We start from the raw sequence: 21,218 nt of genomic DNA, 5'->3' as shown, positions 1-21,218 counted from the left end.
GAGACGAGCAGGCAGAGAGAGGTTAAAGGCAGCTGGGAGTGGGAGGACTCTGAGAGCTCACAGAGAGAGAAACCTTTACCGCCCTTGACACGGTAAGTCTCTGGGTGCAGGGCAATGCCACTGCAGTTCCTGCAGGGATCTCCTAAAGCTCTCATAGCCCAAAACCTATGGGATCTCTCTCCTGTGTAGAGCAGGAGGACATACCCAAGATCAGAGATTCTCTGCTGCACCACCAGAGGCAGTGGACATTTCACAGGGACTTTGCCAGAAGCACCTCAAGACAAGCGCTACCTGGGAGTTGTCCTGGTTTCAGCTGGGAGAGAGTTCATTTTCTTCCTAGAAGCTGCTGTGGTTTGGATTTAGTATGAGACTAACGATGATGAGACATTTTGGTTGAGTTGTTGCTAAGTAGTGTGTATGTTAAGTCAAGGACTTGTTCAGTTTCCCGTAGAAAGTGAGAGGGAGCACAGGCAGGACAAGCTGGGCCTAGGAATATTCCATACCACAGACGTCATGCTCAGTATAGAAATGGGGGTTGGCCGGGCGGCAGGAATCCGTGTTCGCTGCTCGGGATGGGCATCGGGTGGTAAGCAATTGTACTGCATCACTCCTGGTTTCCTATATTCTTTTACAATGATTGTCATTTTCTTTCCCGTTACTGGTCTATCAAACTGTCTGTATCTCAACCCATGAGATTTTTATTCCTTTTTCTCCCTCTTCTCCCTGTTCCTCTGCAGGGGGCCAGGGGGGAGTGAGTTAAAAGCTGCGTGGTCGTTCCCCCCCTACAAGGCTGAGGAGTGAGCTGGCTCTGCTCATGTCACTGCAGCTTTAGGACAACCAGGAGCTTCCTTGAGGTTTTCCTGCAGGAATATGCTGAGCAGCTCCTCTGCGTTACAAGTGGATTACAGATGAGGTAACTAGTGAATGTCAGACGCTGTAACCCCTTTCCCAAATCCCCGCTGCTGTGGAGCAGGGATGACTCCTTGGGAGCCCACAAGCAGAGCTCTGCTCCTCACGGCACACTTGGCCAGCAACAATGAGAGCTCCAACAAGGGCAATGCAGAAAGCTCCCGGAAGGAAGGACACAGGCAAAGAGTGTTTTCGGGGCTTGGGTTTGGAAGGGCAGGCAATGGGAAGAGATTTGCTCAGAGCTGTCCTGACTTGTGAGTGTGCTTTCCTCCTTTGGCAGTACCTCGGGAACAAAGGGATCCGATGTCCAACGGCAGCTCCATCACCCACTTCCTCCTGCTGGCATTCGCAGACACGCGGGAGCTGCAGCTCTTGCACTTCTGGCTCTTCCTGGCCATCTACCTGGCTGCCCTCCTGGGCAATGGCCTCATCATCACTGCCGTAGCCTGTGACCACCGCCTCCACACCCCCATGTACTTCTTCCTCCTCAACCTTGCCCTCCTCGACCTGGGCTGCATCTCCACCACTCTCCCCAAAGCCATGGCCAATTCCCTCTGGAACACCAGGGCCATCTCCTACTCAGGATGTGCTGCCCAGCTCTTTCTCTTTCTCACCTTGTTGGCAGCAGAGTTTTATCTTCTGACAGTCATGGCCTACGACCGCTACGTTGCCATCTGCAAACCCCTGCACTATGGGTCCCTCCTGGGCAGCAGAGCTTGTGTCCACATGGCAGCAGCTGCCTGGGGCAGTGGCTTTCTCAGTGCTCTCCTGCACACTGCCAATACATTTTCAATACCCCTCTGCCAAGGCAATGCCCTAGACCAGTTCTTCTGTGAAATCCCCCAGATCCTCAAGCTCTCCTGCTCAGACGCAGACTACCTCAGGGAAGTTGGGCTTATTCTATTCAGTGCCTGTTTATTCTTTGCGTGTTTTGTTTTCATTGTGGTGTCCTATGTGCAGATCTTCAGGGCTGTGCTGAGGATCCCCTCAGAGCAGGGACGACACAAAGCCTTTTCCACGTGCCTCCCTCACCTGGCCGTGGTCTCTCTGTTTCTCAGCACTGCCACATTTGCCTACCTGAAGCCCTCCTCCATCTCGTCCCCATTCCTCGATCTGGTGATGGCTGTTGTGTATTCGGTGGTGCCTCCGGCAGTGAACCCCCTCATCTACAGCATGAGGAACCGGGAGCTCAAGGATGCCCTGAGGACACTCATCTGATGGATCCTGAGGCAGTAATAATAATGGGCCTCCTGTTCTCTGTGTAGATCCAAAGGTTTATTCTAGGCCAGGTTTTTGCCTTTGTTTTTTCTCTGATAATCATTCTTTGAGGTAGTTGTTTGGGTTCATAGCACTTCTCTTGAGGATTTGTCCTGTTGTGTCTGATCCTTGAAGAACAATGTGTCACATGTTACCTCCCTAATAGCATATCTGCAATAAAAGGGGATCTCCTGAGGATGATGTCTGAAGACTGGGCTCTCCTTTAATAAAGTTGGGGCTAAGAACAAGCCCAAGGTTTTGGACTTTCCAAGCATCTTTCCACCTTGTTTTCTCCTTGTCTTTGGGGGAATAATCTCGACGAATCACTGAGATTAGTGAGATACCAAGCACTTAGTTGAAGGCTCTCTTCGTGGTGTCCAAGATCAGTGGAAATAGTACATGAGTGACCAGCCACATTCCTCAGGCTGTCACAGGTATGATGGCAGATATCAGTCCATGTAGAAAAGACAGGACGCTGGAGTGGTCAGGAAAAGAGGGGAACACCCCTTGTACGCTGGGGTGGGAAGTGAATGATTTCCAAGAGTTTAAGTCTCAGAGATTAGGTCCCTCCAGAACAAATAACTCCAGCCAGGTACCCACAAGCCAGGACTCTGCAGGGCCGTGGGAGGCAGTGAAGATGCAGCGGGCAGAGGGAAGGGAGACTGGAGAGATGCGGGAGCTGCCTGAGGAGCCCCAGGGCCAGGACTCTCCTGCTGTCCTGGGGAGCAGGGCAGGCGGGGAGGCAGAGCGGGGCAAAGGCAGTTTGGGCTGGGGATCAGCTGCAGCTGAAGGCAGGAGAGCCAGAGAGTGAGTGGCCTCTGCTGGCCCTTGGGGCCAGCTCCAGCCCTGGGGTGATGGGGAGGCTGAGAGCCCTCTCTGCCCCCAGCAGCTGCGGTGGCCATCAGAGGGGCTGGGGCTGTGGGGGGAGTGCCCAGAGCTCTGCAGTACCCTGTGGGGAGCACTGCTGTGGGGCCAGCCCAGACCAGGGGGCTCTTTTGGGCTGGGCTGGGGAGAGGGCAGGGTTGGTGGGAGAGAGCCAGAGAGGGTCTGGAGTGGTGTGGGAAGTGCCAAGGAGAGGAAAACCCCAATGTTAGTGGAGCTCTGCGACCATGCAGGGTGAAGACACTCCCTAGTGGGCATGTGGGGCAGAGCCAGGTCTCCTGGAGAAGGAAGCAAGTCATCAAAGGTGCAGGAGAGAGGAACTGGTCGGTGCCATGTTCCCTGGCTACCCGGAAGACACTGCCCCTTGGCATGGGGAGGGGAGCTGACAAGTGGGTGTCTGCTGGGGGTGGTGGCTCGGAGGGCGGCCATGGGGACTGTGCGGGTGTGGACCTCTCTCCACCTCATGAATGCACCCTGCTCTAGGTAGTGCCTGCACTGCAGGGCTGTGGGGCCGTGTTGGGCAGTGGGGCTTGGCCAGTGCTGACTCCTGGTGATGATGTCCTCTGATCACCACATGCCTGTCTGCTGACAGCTGCATTATGAAGCCCTGATGAGGGACAGATCCGGCCTGCAGCTGGCAGCTGGGCCATGGATCAGTGGTTCTTGGCACACCTCCTTGCTCTCAGGCACAATCTTATGTGGCCACACTCCACCATTTTATTTGTGACTTTCATCTTCTCCATCTGCTGTATTTACTTCATCTCCATTGATCATAAAGTTGAACCCTACCCCAGGTCATTGACAAGTGGAGCAGCACAGGAGTCTTTTCTGCATCCTCTGCAATTTATATCGTTTGCTTTTAGAAGGTAACCTGGAGGAAGCAACCCTGCTCGGGTCTGTTGATGACACGTAGTTGGGAGGACTATTCATAGAATCACGGAATCATAGAATCGTACAACGGTTTGGGTAGGAAGGGGTCTTAAAGATTATCTAGTTCCAAACCCCCTGCCCTGGGCAGGGACTCCTCCCACTAGACCAGGTGGCTCAAAGCCCCATCCAACCTGGCCTTGAACACTCCTAGCAATGGGGCATCCACAGCTTCACGGAGCAACCTTTTCCAGTGCCTCATCTCCCTCACTGTGAAACATTTCTTCCTTATATCCAATACAAATCTTCCCTCATTCAGTTTAAAACCATTGTCCCTTGTCCTGGCATTACTGTCCCTGGTAAAATGTCCCTCTCTCTTCCTTTTAAGCCTTCTTTAGGTATTGAAAGGCCACAGGAAGATTTCCTCTGAGCTTTTTGTTTCCAGGCTGAATAACCCCAGCTGTCAGCCTTTCTTCATAGGAGAGTTATTCCAGCCCTCAAGCTGTTTTTGTGATCCTTCTCTTGACCCTCTTTTAGGTCCATGTCTTTCTTGTGCTGCTGAAGAACTGGACATCATCTTCCAGGTGAAGTAGCATGGGATCACCGTAGAGAGGGAGAATCCCCTTCCTCTACGCTTCTATTGATGCAGCCCAGGGTATGATTGGCTTTTCAAGCACACATTGCCAGCTCATGTCCATTTTCTCACCCACCAGTATCCCCAAGTCCTTCTTCACAGGGCTGCTCTCAATCCATTCATCCCCCAGTCTGTCTTGATACTGGGGATTGGTGCAGAACATTGCACTTGGCCTTGATGAAATTCCAGAGGTTCACATGTGTCCCGTTTACCACTTACTAAAAACCCTGAAGGTTTCCTCCCCAAGGTTTAGATTCTTGACTCTACTTTTCACCTGGCATATATCCTTTCAGGTCATGAATTCCACCAGGCCATGAACACTGCAGCCCAGGCTGCCACCAGTTTTGGTCTCTTCAATACATTTCTCAGTTTTTGAGCAACAGGACTAGTAATGCTTCTCCTCTGGTATTTCTGTCACCTGGATTAGGAAGATATCCTAATCCTGCTTGCAGGTTCCTGTGGGGCTTTTCCAGCAGATGTCAGGGGGATTGAAATCCCCCAGCCAGATCTGGGCCTGGGAGAGTGATGCTTCCTGCAGCTGAAGTTAAAACCCTTCATCAACAGGCTCCTCTTGACCAGGCAGCCTGTTGTAGACACCAGCCACGAGGATTCCTTTGTTGGCTTGGTCTCTGGTTTTCACTTGGGAACTCTTGATTTGTGCATTGCTGTCTTTCAGGGAGAGATCTGTGTGATTTATCCATTGCGTTTAGCTGGAGGGCAATCCCTCCCACATTTCTTTTCTTTTGGGTGCCTCCTGAACAGTTTACAGCCATCACTTGTAGTGCTCCAGTCATGTGATTCATCCCACCCTGTTTCAGTGACAGTGATTAGCCTGGAGCTTTCCAGCTGCCCAGCGGCTTTCAGCTCCTCCTGTTTGTTCCCCGTGCTGTGTGCATTGGGACACAGACACTTCAGTTGAACCGTCGACTGTCTCACCATTTGGGCAGAATCTTTTGAAGGGTTGGGGGGCATTCTTCACTCATGCGCTGGGTTTGCTCATCCACCCTGTTGCATTTCATGGCTTTGACCCTCCCCGCCAAGTTTGTATGGACCAAGCACGTTTCACGAAGTCAGCCAATCTGCCAGCAAAGCTTCTCCTTCCTCTTCTAGATAGGGGGATCCCATCTCTCCCCAATAATCTGTGTGCATCAAGAAGGACCGGTGATCATAATGTGTTCCCATGTGGGGTTTCCTCTTCTGGAGGACTGGGGAGGAAATGGAGAGTGTCCAGAGGATGTCTGCAAAGCACGTGGCCTGTGTGGAGAGGCCGAGGGACGTGGACCTCTCTAGTTCACGACAGTAAGAGAGTAGCCTGAAAGTAGCAGTTTCAGGTGGTTTCAAGGTGGTTTCAGAGATGACAGAGCTTTCCTTGGTATTTGGAAACCACCTGAGAAAGGAAAACCATCGCAAAGTGCCGCTTGGGAAGTCGAGATTGACCATAAGGAGAAGGAAATGTCCCTTGAAGGGCAGTGCTGTGGTAGAACAGGTCACCCTGAGGAGCCTGGATCAGCGCAATGCCGGGTGTTTCAAGGCAAGAGCAGGGAAGAAGAAGAGCTACCAGTAAAGGCAGAGAGATGTCACGGTGGGAACAAGGTGGAGAAGTAGGTTGGAAATGGCGGCAGGTGTAGGACAGCGTAGGGCAGCCTGCGATGGACACAGGCAAGGGCAGTGGCAGGGCAGGAAGGCCCCAGCAGAAGTGAGGTCTTTGTCCCCTTAGCCGTACCAGTTGTCACGGCCACCAAAGCCTGAAAGGAGACACATCAATCTCATGGAACTGGGCCATTGGTACTTCTTTGCACCCCCGCAGGGCGGCTGGGAGGTGTGGTACTACACTCTGCATCGCACACCCCACATGACACTGCCCCAGGAAGAGCCCCAGGTCATTTGCCTCTGAGAGAGAAGATCCTTGGGAAGGATTCAACTCTCCCAGCTCTACCGTTACTGTCTGCCCCACAGAAACCTCCCCACGGCAGGGCGCTGTGCACGTGCCTCTCCATGGTTTTGGTGCTAAACCCCAATGATCCGACAAAGGTGGCGTTGGTGCTGTTTGTAGACGGAGCGGTGGCTGAAGGGACTTTATGAGGTTCCTCACAGACCTACGGAATTCTTGATGTAACACTCTAGGGAAGTCAGGCTCCTGTCCAAGTGGGACATCTGCCTTAACATTTCTCTCCCTGCCAACAGCGGGAAACTGAAAACAAAAACTGAAGTAAGATCTTTCTCTTTAAGGAAAATCCCTGCCTGTGTTTGCAGGGACTGTGAACACCAGGCTGCTGCTGTCTGTCTGTTGAGGGCGTGATCCACGTGGTCTTCCCGGTCAGGTCAGACACCCACTGTAACATCACCTTTACCTGTCCTCTCTTGAATCCTCTCCCAAAAGCTCTCATTTGGCTCCCCACCCATCCCCAGGCAGAGCTCCACACACTCCAGCTGCTCTCTCACATACAGGGAAGCTCCCCATCCTCCTCTTCCCAGGCTGTCCTTCCTAAAGAGCCTGTGTGCCTCCATCGCAGCAGTCCAGTCATGGGAGCCATTCCAGCGTGTCTCCATGGTCCCAGCAAGTTTGTAGCCCTCAGCTACACACAGGTCTCTAACTCATCGTGTTTCTTCCTCCTGCTGCATCCGTCAATGTCCATGCACTTGAGAGAGCCTCCCCGTCCTGGAGCCTCCCCTTCCTGTAGCGTCCTTGGATGTAGCCAGGATGGACCTTGCCTCTGTGCCCTGCTATGGGTGTTCAGATGCTGCTACACAGGCACCAGACCCCTTTGGAAGGCCCTGGGCTCTCTGCCCTGCACCCACGGGAGGAGGGCATGGCTTTCCTGATGGCCCTGTGCTGCATTTGCCAGCTCCATGTGAGGACGCTCTGCACCCCAGAGCCTTGCCATGACACTACACTTCTTTTTGTGCCATGAAAACACGGTGACTTCAGTGTAAGGGTGTGGGTGCGTCTTAGCTTTGCAGTGCCTTGAACTCCAGCAAATTCAGTGGATGGAGTCTAGGGGGCCCTTCTGGGGCACTCCTGCATTTCGTCACCTGAGTAGCTCTGCGTGCTCCAGGGAGGTACTTGACAAAGGCACATTCAGGATGCCCAAAGGGAGCGTTCAGGATGGCTTCAGATATCCTTCTTGCCCCTCTGGCCTCAGCTGATGCTCAGGGAGGATGTGGGTTTATCAGAGATTTTCCATCAGAGCTTGCACACGCTTGCACATGTCTTGGACCACCTCTGGCACCCCCATCATCACCAAGCGTCTATGTGTGAGCAACCGACTGCCCACTGGATAAAGACAAGGGGCTGCAGTGAGACAGCTCTGCCCAGGAGCAGCTCACCTGCAAAGTGCAGCAGGGCTGGGGACACTGCCTGCAGGTGACAAGGGGAAAGGAGAGAGCAGGGTTTTAAGAGCTCTCTGAGGTGGGAAGACAGCTGAAATCTCATTGCAGGAGAGATCCCCCAATAGCCCTTAATGCGGTAAGTCTCTGGCTGCAGGACAAGGCAGATGAGAATGCTGGAGGGCACTTCTAGAGCTGGCACATCCCATGGCTGATATGATGTGTCTCTGCTGGCTTCTCTAACGCGGAGGAGGGGTATGTCTTTTGGAGCAGCTATTAGCTGCCAAGTCCGTTCTTTCTTGCATCTGTGCTTGGAGTCCCCCGTCAGAGGGACAGGGCATGACATCTCCCTTCTCCCAAGGACGGCTGCTGGGTGGGAAGCCAGGGTGTGCCCCCCAGGGTGCCCAGGGCTGTCCTTCCGAGCCGTGTCCCTACACCCCTGGGCGCTGTGTGCTGGGTCAGGACTCTGCTGCCTGCCGGGGTCAGCACTCAGCCTGCCCAGGAGCTCCCCGTGGCACTGCAGGGAGAAGCTGTGGGTGGAAGGAGTGACCCCCAGCAGGGCAGGGTCCTTCTGCCTGTCAAGGGGGTGCTTTGTGGGTCAGGGCTGCACATAGCTCCTGCTCACACCCTAGACTTCTCTGGAGGGGACTTCACAGGAGTATGGTCAGAGCAGACTTTTCCTGCTTAAGTCCGTTCTTTCTTGAGTCTGTGCTTGGAGTTTTTGTTTGTCTGGACGGGAATGGAAATAAGGCTGTCTGTTTGAGAGAAGGGCTGGGGCTCCTAAGCCACCACTGGGAGGTTTATGAGGAATCGCGGGAAGTGCCTTCACCACCCGCCAGTCTGCAGATAGCACCAGCATCGCCCTTCCAGCTTCATCAGGCTTTGTGACATGCTGTTTGGAGCCTGCTAACATGGAGGTGCCCATGGGCAGTGCTCTGCCTTTGGGAGGTGTCTGCAAGGCAGAGGTGAGCACGCAAAGGGTGGGATGGGGTCTGCAAGTGATGACAGGGCACAGAGGTGGGGACAGAGAAGCAGCTCCCAGGAAGGGCAACTACAAGCAGCAGGGACATAGTAGGGGAGGGGATTGCTACAAGAACTGCTGAGGGAGCAGGGATTCGGGAACCTCCCTCCAATCCCCTGCAGCTGAGAAGCCTTCCCTGGAGAATTCCCCTCGTCTCCTCTCATCCAGCAGAGCCTCTGCCCTCAAGGCTGTGGGTTTTCTGTCTGAGTCACCTCATTAGACACCCGACCCCTGGGGAGGAGAAACTGCTGAGTGACCATCGGCCTGTCCCTGTCCTGCTTCCCTCTGCAGAAACATCAAGGCATTTGTACGTGTTTCCCCATCAGTCCGTGCTGCCTTTATCCCCGCCAAGCCTGTGGGTGCTGGGCACTGCACTGTGCGGGGCTGGCAATGAGCAAACACCCCATCTTTAGGACATTCCTTTCTTTTCCTGGGGGGTCCTGCTGTACGGCGCTGCCCTCCACCAGGGCACAGCTCTCCCATGGCATCTCTTTGTTATCCAGGAGCCCCATGGAGAAGGCACATCTCCTCGCTCTGCACTAAGGCACAGCCCCTTTGCCACTCAGGACCCACAATATTTCACTTTCAGTACAGCAGAAATGCAAAAAAATTCTGCCTTAAAAACACTTTGCTTGAGTGCTCGGGCAACTCGAACAAAAATAGGTCAAAAAATAGGAGTCAGGTGAATTGGGAGTGACAATGCTCTTTTCTATCACGAGCAGATTTAACCTGAAAATCACACTTAATCTGAAATCACCCCGTGTTCCTATTTAACAATTGCTGCAGGGCAGACGTGACTTTTCCAGGGACCTCAGCAGAGCCCCTGCTCTCCTGCCAACCTCAGCCAGTACCAGCCACAGCTCAAGGAAAAGGGAGCCACACCAAGGCATTACTGAAAAGACAGAGGCATTGTCAGGGATTTCTATAACAAACGAAGTAGGTTTTCCTCGGAGAAGTCTACCCTAACTTGTCACTCTCTTCCTCATTGGACACGACCCTGTGCCAAGAGGCACCAGAGGTCTAACAGCAGCTCTGTGGCTGATTTCCTCCTGCTGGCATTTGCAGACACGCGGGAGCTGCAGCTCTTGCACTTCTGGCTCCTCCTGGCCATCTACCTGGCTGCCCTCCTGGGCAATGGCCTCATCATCACTGCCGTAGCCTGTGACCACCGCCTCCACACTCCCATGTACTTCTTCCTCCTCAACCTCGCCCTCCTCGACCTGGGCTGCATCTCCACCACTCTGCCCAAAGCCATGGCCAACTCCCTCTGGGACAACAGGACCATCTCCTATGGGGGAGGAGCTGCCCAAGTCTTCTTTCTCTTCTTCTTGCTTGGAGCAGAGTATTTCCTTCTCACTGTCATGGCCTATGACCGCTACGTTGCCATCTGCAACGCCCTGCACTACAGCACCTTCATGAGCAGCAGAGCTTGTTTCAAAATGGCAGCAACTGCCTGGGGCAGTAGTTTTCTCAATTCTGTCCTGCACACTGCCAATACCTTTTCGCTACCACTCTGCCATGGCAATGCTCTGGACCAGTTCTTCTGGGAAGTCCCCCAGATCCTCAGGCTCTCCTGCTCAGACTCCTACCTCAGGGAGGTTGGGGTCCTTGTATTTAGTCTTCGTTTAGTCTTTGGCTGCTTTGTTTCCATTGTGCTGTCCCATGTGCAGATCTTCAGGGCTGTGCTGAGGATGCCCTTGCAGCATGGACGGCACAAAGCCTTTTCCACGTGCTTCCCTCACCTGGACGTGGTTTCTCTTTTTGCCAGCACTGCCATGTTTGCCTACCTGAAGCCCCCCTCCCTCTCCTCCCCTTCCCTGGACCTGCTGGTGGCACTTCTGTACTCAGTGCTGCCTCCAACAGTGAACGCCCTCATCCACAGCATGAGGAACCGGGAGCTCAAGGATGCCCTGAAGAAACTGATTCACTTGGTCATATTTCAGCAGGACTAAGCCGCCCGTCTCTCTTTACAAGTAATTGCCAATTCTTCTTGGGCAGCTTCTGTGCTTTTGGCATTTTCCAGTGATTGTTGTATCTGTACACGAACAATTGAATTTATCCCGCTTCTCCAGTGGCACCAACCCAGTCCATCTGACCCAAAGGCCTCCATTGAATGTGTCGATCACTACGTAGCCTCTAAGAAAAGGAGATGTCCTCAGTGCATTGTCCAAAGACTGAGATCTTCTTTCTGTAGCTGGAGTCAGGAATACCCACAGGGAACTGGACTCCAAAATGGCCTGATGCTGTGCTTGGGTTCTCCATGGGCTCATGGGGACAAGCTCACAGGGGGATGTGTCAGCTCTCAGTTGTGGGTGTGCAGTGCCCCTGGAGATGGTGAATGGTCAGGATGCTTCTGCTTGCGACTGTCCCACATGTGAGAGGGCTGCTGGCAGTTGCCCATCATCCTGTCTTCCACCAGGAGAGAAGAGAGGACATTTACAGACACCCTGTGCCTGAGGGTGGGCAGCAAATGCAACTTCAAAAAGCCAAGTGGAGCCACTTGGTAAAGAATACACAGGCTAGTGTTGGCTCTGCAATCCCAAGAGAGGCAGGGGAGGCACAGCAGGTGCAGGGAAGGGAGCCTGGAGTGCGATTCATACCACCTTCAATGAAGAGCCATGGCCTGGATCTAGGGACACATCTGAACACACTGTGACCTTTTGAAATGCCCTGTTTCAAAATGCTCTGAGCACCTGCCACAACCTGCGGCGAGAGTTCTTACGGGCAAGGATCCCCGCCCCTCTAGGTCTGCATCCAGCTTGACCAGCACAGCCAATCCATAGTCACCCCACGGTCTCAGGGCACCACAGCCACCTTGCTCTGCAGAGCAGCAGCACCAGCTCAGGGCCCTGCAGGGAGCTCAGGAAAGGGGGCCAGGAACAGCTGGCCAGGCCAGCACAGGTGCATTCACCTGGGAAAAGGCTCTCTGGGGAACAGGGACATCCCAAGGGAAGAGCAGGGCAGGCTGCGTGTGTGGAGCAGGAATGAACGAGAAAGAAAACCATCTTTCTGGCTGCACCAGCTCAGGGCAGGCTGTTCTGTCACCGGGGAGCAGGAGCTGCCTGAGGAGCCCCAGGAGCAGGATTCTTCTGCTGTCCTGGAGAGCAGATGGGGATTAGGATATCGCGGACCAGAGCAGAGGGGCAAGGAGCGTCACTGTCCTACATATCCTCAGGCAATGTCCAGCCTCCAACCCTGGGGCTGATGGGGAGGCTGATACCCCTTCTCTGCACCCAGGAAGTTTCTGTGCTCCTCAGAGGGGCTGGGAGTGTGATATGAATGCCCAGAGCTCTGCGGCACCATGTAGTGGGCACTGCTGTAGGGCCAGCTCAGACTGGGCTGTTCTTCTCATCTGCACTGGGGAGAAGGCAAAGGAGGTGTGGAGATCTGGGAGCGTTTGGGCTGGGTAGAAAGTGCCCGGGAGAGGAATACACCGGTGTTCAGCAATGCTGTGTGAATGTGCAGGGTGAGGACTCACGCCAGTGGGTTTGTTGTGCAGAGCCAGGTCTTGGGAAGGGAGCTGAGACACACGGGCACAGGAGAGAGCAGGCTGGTCCGTGCCCTTGCTCACATGGACAGACTGGGAAGGTGTCCCAGGGCATTTGTCCCCCCCCAGCCTCTCACACCAACCATTTCCAGCTCTGGCTGCTATCCCCAGCTTATGGATGAGTTGTGCTCTGTAGCCATCTCCTTCCTGCTGCTGGGCCTGTCAGTTCTGGGCTCTCTCCCGATCCAGACCCCAGCAGACCCCAGAGCAGGGCTGTCTGAGAGCTCTGCGTGGAACGTGGCTGGGGCTGGGCAGGGGCTGGGTGCTTCAGGGGCCCTGCCAAAGCAGGAGGACCGTGGTGGGACAAGGGCCTGCTGTAGGGACCGTGCTGGAGAGATGTTTCCCAGCCCTGGATGCACCCAGCCCTGTGTGGTGTTGGCAGAGAGGGGCTGTGGGGCTGCATGTGGGGCAGCGGGGCAGGGCTGGCACAGGGGAAGTGGGAACTAATGGGATGCACCCAAGGGTGCTGGGTGAGCTGCCTGGTGTCATTGTAAAGCTGCTCTTACGGCCTTTGAAATGTCAGGGTGATGAGGGAAGGTTCTGACGACCGGGGAGGCAGACAGGGCAGCCGTTTTCAAGAAGGGCAGGAAGGGCAGCCTGGGAAGGTACAGGCTGGTGAGCCTCACCTCAGCCCCTGGGGAGGCGATGGAACAAATCTTCCTGCACGCCGGTCCCAAGCGTACAAAGGGCAAGATTTGAAAGAGCCAGCATGCATTGAGCAAGCCGCCCGGCCAGACTGATTGCCATCCACAACAAGATAAACGGCCGCATCCACAAGTAGCAAGCAGGGAATTTTATGTACTTTTGCTTTAGCAAGGCCGTTGACACGGTCACCCCTAGACTCCTGACAGGCAAACCGGTGAGACCTGCGCTGGAGAAATGGACCATAGCGGGGGTGGAAAGTTGGCTATGACAATCAGGCCAAAAATGCTGGTTCCTTGTGACATCCCTCTCTTACCAGCACCTGGCCTGCACAGTTTAACCACTTCATTCATAGTCTGGACAAGGGGACTCAGCACACTGATGGACAATGTCAAATTGAGGGGAGTGCCTGAGAAACCTCATCGAGTTGCCTCTGCACTGAGCACAGGGCTTGCACTAGATGACCCCACAGATCTCGCCTTCCCTAAGCAACTCAGCCAGCCAATGGATCATTCCGATGAGAGCTCTGGAAAGGCAGGAAAGGCAGACGGAGAAGAAGGGACAGAGACACAGGAGAAGAGAGATAAACTATGTGAATAAAAATACAGCAGTTCCTCAGAATCCAAGTGGACAGTAGGAAATGTCTTTTGCTGAACAACCGTACCTGTCTCTCACACACAGACAGAACTTCCTGCAGACAATGGAAAGGAACTGTGGCTGGATGGTCTAAAAACTCCTTTGAGAAGTGCCTGCAACACAGGTGTGATGAGATTTGGGTATTCGGAGCGTTTCGTTGAAGCTGGGCCCCTGCTTCCTTCCATCAGGCGAGAGCTCTTGAGCGTGCGACTCGCTCCTTGCAAACAGTCACGAGTGACCTGGCCAGTGCTGGGCAGGGAGTGTTTTGGGATGCAATGGGCTCCGTGTGGGACAGACGGGTATCTTGTAACGGGCTGGGTTTGATTATGAGGGAAATGTTTAGAAAATGTCAACAAAATGAAACAAAAAAGAAATTAAGAACAAGTTCTAAAGGAGAGAAAAGAACTTACACTTTTGGAATTACGATCCTTTTTGTTCTCATCCTCCTTGTTTGGTTTAGTTATGTTTTAATGTTGCAGACTTAGAGGGGCGATTTGGTGTGCTGTCTCCATTTGGAAGGGAAAGTGATTTTCAGATTTTCAGATGCGATGCATTTAACAGGACACAAATGTCCTCAGCTGCAGGGACCCAGGTTCCTCTTGCCAGTGCAGATGCCCTGAGACCCTCTGCCCAGCCTCCCTGTGCAGCTGCTGGGGGCTCTGGTGTCCCTCAGCTCTCATGTGCTGGCTGCCAGTCCCAGGGAAAGGCATCAGGTAACTGGGGTGTCGAGCAACTGAGGTCTGCCTGAGAAGCTGAGGAATTGTTTTCCACGTTTAAAAAAATACGAGCACGTTTTCACCAGCAGAGAGGATTGAACACTTTTCATAAAATGAAGTTGTTTTCCCATGATGCCAAAAAGGGCATTTTCAGGAAGTGTATTAACCTCGGGACAAGAAATTATCATTCTCTGGAGCACTGTGTTATATGTTCTATCAGGCTGCATCGCTTTGTACTTTTGTTTGTGCATAATTAAGAAAAACCCTTCTGTTCCTGGCTGCGGCCAGTTCTCTAAGAAAAGCAGGTGGGAACTGGAGCCCCAGAGCTGTAACGTTCAACTACAGACTTCAGTGGGAAAAGGTTAGATTTTAACATTGAGATGCCACGGAGAGAAATGGCGGGGTTGGGGCGGTGAGGAGGAACTGTCTATACGGTGTTTGCCATCAAGGAGACTGCTTTTCCTACATATCCAGAGCTCCTTAGGAGGCACCCTGGATGAATATCAGCTGAAGATTGTTGGGAACACTTATTCTGTCAGCTGGGAAAAAAAACTGACAAAAGAAACCAAAAATCTCAAAAAGTCCTTTCCCTTTAGATGCTCATTGAAATCTCCCTCTTTAAAGTCCTGAAACCTCTCCAACCGGCTGTACAAGACTTGAAGACTTGAAGAATCTTATGGGGAAAGGCATGGCTCATCAGAGCTTTTTGCATTTTAACGACCCTGTGATGTATTTGGTGCTGACTCCCATGGACCTCAGTTACCGTGAGGAGAGTGATCAAACCACTTGAGAAGTTAAAGTCAGAAGTTAAAGTCAGATGGCTCTGATGCTGAGTCAACCTCGGATGTCTTCTATCAAGGAAAAGTCCATTTTAATGTCATCAGAAGCACCCACACAAACCATAGACCGGCTCCTTGCCTAAAAGTTACACAGGCAGTGGGGAAATCACAGGCCATGTTCCTGCTCCTGCCCTACCAGGTACGCGGGCAGCAGTGACTTCACCAGCACCTACACAACCCATGGGCCTCTTGCTGGCCTATCAGCTGAACGGTCACAGGTGACCTTGCAAACACCTACACAAGATGGGTGCCCAGTCCTGGCCTCCCAGATTCTCAGGCACCTGGGACCTCAAAATACCCAACACAAGACATGTTTCTCCTGGGCTCCTCAGGCACCAGTGACATCGCAAAGACATCCACAAGCCAGGCGACAGCTCCTGGCCTGTCATCTGCGCAGGGACCAGTGACCTCACAAGCACCTACATGAGCTGTGCACCTGGTCCTGCCTTATCAGCTACTCAGCCAAGAGTGACATCACAAGTACAAACCTGAGCCACGTGTCTCCTATCAGCTACAGCAGCACCAGTGACCTCACCAGCCCCTACAGGAGCCCTGGCCTTGCTCCTGGTCTATCCGCTACTCAGGCACCAGAGACCTGACCACCCCGTCTCCCCGTGCTTGCTGTCTGCTCACCTCTGAGATACGACTCCTCACAAGCTCCTACACACACCAGAAGCCTCCTCTCGGCCTGTTGGCTACTCAGGCAGCAGCTCCTCACAAGCACATACCAACCTATTCGCTGGGTGCTCGTCTTTTGGGGGGACCCAAGCCAGTACTGACCCCCCTCTCCGTCACTTGCTCGCCCCTCCTAGAAGGGGGCCGTAGTCCCTGGGCACGTTCCAGCGTGTCCGTGCCCCACCACCTTTCGGGCACCCCTCCGCCCTCTTGAATTCCCCCCAGCCCACCCTGTCAGGGCTTGTTCTGCAGCCTGGTAAAGTGGGGGACCCCCACCCGGCCTTTTCCTTCTGCTTCCGTTCACATTTAAACTGTAATTCTTCACTACACTAAATCTTATTGAAGGGGGATTTCCTCAATTCAAAACTATAGCTCCAATTCAAATTTATAGTTATTTAAACTTTGGAAACAAAAATTATTAACTTAATTTCTATATGTTTATTAATGTTTACCATCGTAGAAATCTATACACACACACATAAGTATATATATAAAAATAGTGTGTGTAGTATTAAAAAAAATAAATTCATTAGTAGAATGATACACTTCCTTTCATAGATATATACAATATATGATTATATTGCCTAGAAATATTCTATTTTTATATCCAAACGAGGCAGGCAGCCCATCCCAGGGGCTGCCTGAGAACACGCGGGTGTGACGGTGTCAAGAACTGGCCGTTAGCCAATCACGGAGCTGTGTGATCTTTAACCAAACGGCAGCTCCCTGCCAGGGAATGGCGGCATCTCGGCATAAAATGGTGGACAAACCAAAATGGCGCCCCCGTGCATGGAGGGGAAGGGCCTTCCGGGTCCCATGCACTTCCGGGTCTATCCAGGCAGGGTGGCCGGTGCTGGCAGCCAATCAGAAGAGAGCAGAGGCCCGGTAGAGGAGAGGGGGCGGGACTTCCGCCAGAAGCTGGTGGGCGGGGCAGCTGTCAGGCCGAGTGGCCATCAAGAAGAAGGTGCAGGGCCCCAAACCTGAGGGCAAAGGCTCAGGGAGGCAGCGATGGGAGCCAAAGGTGGTCAGTCACGCTGAGGGATGGAGGCGTGTGAGAGGTGGAGTGTTTATTCCAGCAAGGTCATCTGAGCGGGGACCTTGTTCATGGGGAAACGGGGAGAAAAAAGGGAGAAAAACCAGAAGCAGAATGCACTGAGCCACAAACTTGAGCAAAGAACCATGGAGTCCATGACAAGAAAGAACTTTTGCCAGTCCCAGGAATTGGTGGGCCATCAAGAAAGTCCAGGTGGCACCTCCAGGAAGATCAAGTGGCCGTTTGAAATGAGAACGTTGTGACTCAGAGGGAGCCTGGTCTGGGAGGGATGCGGGAATGACTAGAGCTGTGCAAACCCCTGAGGGACATGCAGCGGAAGGGGGAGCAGGGAGGAACCAAGAGGGAGGAGGCAGAAGACGGTATAAAAGAGGCCAGTTGCATGTCCGACTGGATTGACCGGGGGAAGGGGACGGAGTTTTAGGAAGAGAGAAGGGCCAGGGGCTGCTGGTATATTCAGAACCAACCCTGATCTAGTGGGAGATGTCCCTGCCCATGGCAGGATGGTTGGAAATAGATGATCTTTAAGGTCCCTTCCAACCCTAACAATTCTATGATTCTGTGATTTCGGGTGTGTTCCTCTAAAGAAGTTGTCCTGGTCAATGGCCCAGCTGAAGTGCCTCTGTACCAATGCACGCAGCCTGGGGAACAAAGAGGAGGAGCTGAGCACCCTTGTGCAGCTGGAATCCTCATGGCTGGGGTTTGCTCCAGGCCACCCGACCAAGAGGAGCCTTTTGACGAAGCGTTCTTACTTCACCTACAGGAAGTATCACAGAGACTCGGATCCTCCTGGGGGACATTAGTCACCCTGACAGCTGCTGGAAGAGCATCCCAGCAAGCTGTAAGCAGTGCAGGAGACGCATGGAGTGTGTTGATGAAGGGACTGAGGGCAGCCCTGCAGAGAAGGGCTTGAGGATACTGGGGTTTGAGTAACTGAACATGAGCTGGCAATCATAGAGTCATAGAATCATTTAGGTTGGAAAAGACCCTTGGGATCAACTCCACTCTACGAAATCCTCCCTTACACCATATCCCTTAACACCACATCTAAATGAGTCTTAAACACATCCAGGGATGGTGACTCCACCACCTCCCTGGGCAGCCTATTCCAGTGTCTGACCACTCTTTCTGGGAAGAATTTTTTCCTAATGTCCAGCCTAACCCTCCCCTGCTGCAGCTTGAACCCATTCCCTCTTGTTCTATCACTAATGACCTGTGAGAAGAGACCAGCACCAACCTCTCTACAATGGCCTTTCAAGTAGTTGTAGAGAGTGATGAGGTCTCCCCTCAGCCTCCTCTTCCTCAAACTAAACAGTCCCAGCTCCTTCACTCGCTCCTCATCAGATTTATTCTCCAGGCCCTTCACCAGCTTCGTTGCCCTCCTCTGCCCTCGCTCCAGCACCTCGAGATCTCTCTCGTATTGAGGTGCCCAGAACTGGACACAATACTCAAGGGGTGGCCTCCCCAGTGCTGAGTACAGGGGGACAATCACCTCCCTCCTTCTGCTGGTCACACTATTTCTAATACAAGCCAGGATGCCGTTGGCCCTCTTGCCCACCTGGGCACACTGCTGGCTCATGTTCAGCCGCTTGTCAATTAGAACCCCCAGGTCCTTTTCTGCCAGGCAGCTCTCCAGCCACGCGTCCCCAAGCCTGTAGCGATGCATGGGGTTGTTGTGGTCCAAGTGCAGGACCAGAAAGCCAAGCGCATCCTGGGCTGCATGAAAAGAAGCGTGGCCAGCAGGTGGAGGGAGGGGATTGTCCTCCTCTACGCTGCTGTGGTGAGACCCCAGCTGGAGAACAGCGTCCAGCTCCGGGGTGCCAAGCACAAGACCAATATAGACCTGTTAGCGTGCGTGTAGAGTAGGGCCACAAAAATGCTCTGAAAGCTGGAACACCTCTCATGGAGAAAAGCTGAGAGAGTTGGGGTTGTTTAGCACAGAGAAGAGAAGGCTCCAGGGAGACCTTATTGCAGGAATCCAATATAAAAAGGAGGCTTGTAGGACAGTCGAGGAGAGACTTTGTACCAAGGCCTGCAGTGACAGGACGAGGGCCAAGGGTTTTAAAGGGAGAGAGGGCGGGTTTAGATTGGAGATAAGGGAGAAATATATTGCGATAATGGTGGTGAGAGAAGGGAACAGGTTGCCCAGAAAAGCTGACGATGGCCCATCATTGGAAGTGTTTAAAGTCGGGTTGGACAATGCTTTGAGAAACCTGATGTAGTGAAAGATGTCCCTGTGTGTGGAGAGGGGATTGGACTAGATGACCTTTAAAGGTTCTTTGCAACCCGAACCATGCTGTGATTCTGTGATTCGATGTCTCTATGACCCACATACAAGGAAGCACATGGCAGTGGTGGTTACCCAGGGGGTGTTACTCAAAACCTGAAGTGATCTCAAGAGACTGAGTTTCCCACAACAGGACACTCCTAGCAGTAGCTGCTGGCACTTGTGCTCCCTCAAATTCATCTCATCACCCACATGACATGTGCATTCAAGAGTCTGTAAAGCAAGAACAAACTTCTGATGCAGTCATTTTGTGTCCCTCCATGGAGGGACAGAGCAGCTCTCTGAGCGGAGGTGAGTGGCTGTTGCTGCAGCTGTGAGGGGCTGGTTGGTGACGATTACCCTGGGGCAGGTTCCCCGGGGTGTCCGTGGTCCATGGCACAGAGCAGGTCCTGCTCTGCTGGTCCTTCCTGTCTCTCCAGAAGGCCTGGCTGTGTGAGAACACTGCTGTGTGCACCCAGCCTTCACACTCACACAGCTGAGCTCTGCACTGGTGTTTTCCTCTCCCGAGCGCTTCCCAGCTCAGCCCAGGTAAAGCAAAAGCTGCGTGTGTAAGCAAAGCAAAATAAAGCATTCATTCGCTGCTTGATTTTCTGCTGCTGCCTTTATTTTGTTTCAAGTATAGAGGGAGTCTGGCTTCCCGTGTACATCAGGTCATTGGGAAGAAAGAACACTGAAATGCTCAAAAAGCGAGATTAGGAATAATATTATAATAAGCCTAAAATAAGAGGAAGAGAGAAAAAAGAGAAACAGTAAAAGAGAGAAAGAGAGGAAGAGATAAAGAAAGCAAGGAATATAGGAAGGAAAAAAAAGGAACAAAAAGAAAGAAAAGAAAGAAAAGAAAGAAAGAAAGAAAGAAAGAAAGAAAGAAAGAAAGAAAGAAAGAAAGAAAGAAAGAAAGAAAGAAAGAAAGAAAGAAAGAAAGAAAGAAAGAAAGAAAGAAAGAAAGAAAGAAAGAAAGAAAGAAAGAAAGAAAGAAAGAAAGAAAGAAAGAAAGAAAGAAAGAAAGAAAGGAAGACTGTAAAAAGGTTATGAACAGAAGGTTGTCCTGCTGTTTTCTGTGAATATTGCAGTATATTGCAATAGTTTCCTCAGGGCATCGCTGAGCTCCTGGTTCCTCATGCTGTAGATGAGGGGGTTCACTGCCGGAGGCACCACCGAGTACAGAATGGACATCACTAGGTCTAGTACTGGGGAGGAGATGGAGGAGGGCTTCAGGTAGGCAAATGTGGCAGTGCTGAGAAACAGAGAGACCACGGCCAGGTGAGGGAGGCACGTGGAAAAGGCTTTGTGCCGTCCCTGCTCTGAGGGGATCCTCAGCACAGCCCTGAAGATCTGCACATAGGACACCACAATGAAAAGAAAACAGGCAAAAGAAACAAAGGCAGCAAACACAAGAAGCCCGCCTTCCCTGAGGTAGTCTGAGTCTGAGCAGGAGAGCTTGAGGATCTGGGGGATTTCACAGAAGAACTGGTCTAGGGCATTGCCTTGGCAGAGGGGTATTGAAAATGTATTGGCCGTGTGCAGGAGAGCATTGAGAAAGCCACTGCCCCAGGCAGCTGCTGCCATGTGGACACAAGCTCTGCTGCCCAGGAGGGACCCATAGTGCAGGGGTTTGCAGATGGCAACGTAGCGGTCGTAGGCCATGATGGTGAGAAGGGAAAACTCTGCTGCCAAGAAGGTGAGAAAGAGAAAGAGCTGGGCAGCACATCCCGAGTAGGAGATGGCCCTGGTGTTCCAGAGGGAATTGGCCATGGCGTTGGGCAGAGTGGTGGAGATGCAGCCCAGGTCGAGGAGGGCGAGGTTGAGGAGGAAGAAGGACATGGGGGTGTGGAGGCGGTGGTCACAGGCTACGGCAGTGATGATGAGGCCATTGCCCAGGAGGGCAGCCAGGTAGATGGCCAGGAAGAGCCAGAAGTGCAAGACCTGCA

The 21,218-nt window shown here is 52.8% G+C and overlaps 3 protein-coding genes across 3 annotated transcripts; 2 read left to right on the top strand and 1 right to left on the bottom strand.

Moving 5' to 3' along the window:
* The first annotated feature begins 1,188 nt into the window (after window positions 1-1,188).
* On the top strand, window positions 1,189-2,127 carry LOC134524981 (olfactory receptor 14J1-like). Its single transcript, XM_063355340.1, has one exon. The coding sequence runs from the start codon at window positions 1,213-1,215 to the stop codon at window positions 2,125-2,127; it is 915 nt and encodes a 304-aa protein (XP_063211410.1). The 5' UTR covers window positions 1,189-1,212.
* A 6,660-nt stretch (window positions 2,128-8,787) lies between these two features.
* Window positions 8,788-10,849, top strand: LOC134525061 (olfactory receptor 14C36-like). The gene is made up of 2 exons (XM_063355513.1): window positions 8,788-8,841; window positions 9,905-10,849. The coding sequence occupies exons 1-2, from the start codon at window positions 8,788-8,790 to the stop codon at window positions 10,847-10,849; spliced, it is 999 nt and encodes a 332-aa protein (XP_063211583.1).
* A 9,120-nt stretch (window positions 10,850-19,969) lies between these two features.
* On the bottom strand, window positions 19,970-21,078 carry LOC134525059 (olfactory receptor 14A16-like; the record flags this gene model as incomplete). The annotated part of the gene is made up of 2 exons (XM_063355512.1): window positions 19,970-20,005; window positions 20,434-21,078. Coding segments are annotated over 2 exons (681 nt in total), but the record flags the coding sequence as incomplete, so codon positions are not given.
* Window positions 21,079-21,218: the final 140 nt, after the last annotated feature.

This window comes from Chroicocephalus ridibundus, chromosome 18 (assembly GCF_963924245.1).
Source record: "Chroicocephalus ridibundus chromosome 18, bChrRid1.1, whole genome shotgun sequence".
NCBI classification, from domain to species: Eukaryota; Metazoa; Chordata; class Aves; order Charadriiformes; family Laridae; genus Chroicocephalus; species Chroicocephalus ridibundus.
The sequence above is the reverse complement of the archived record's forward strand: the minus strand, read 5'-3'. Positions and strand labels throughout refer to the sequence as shown.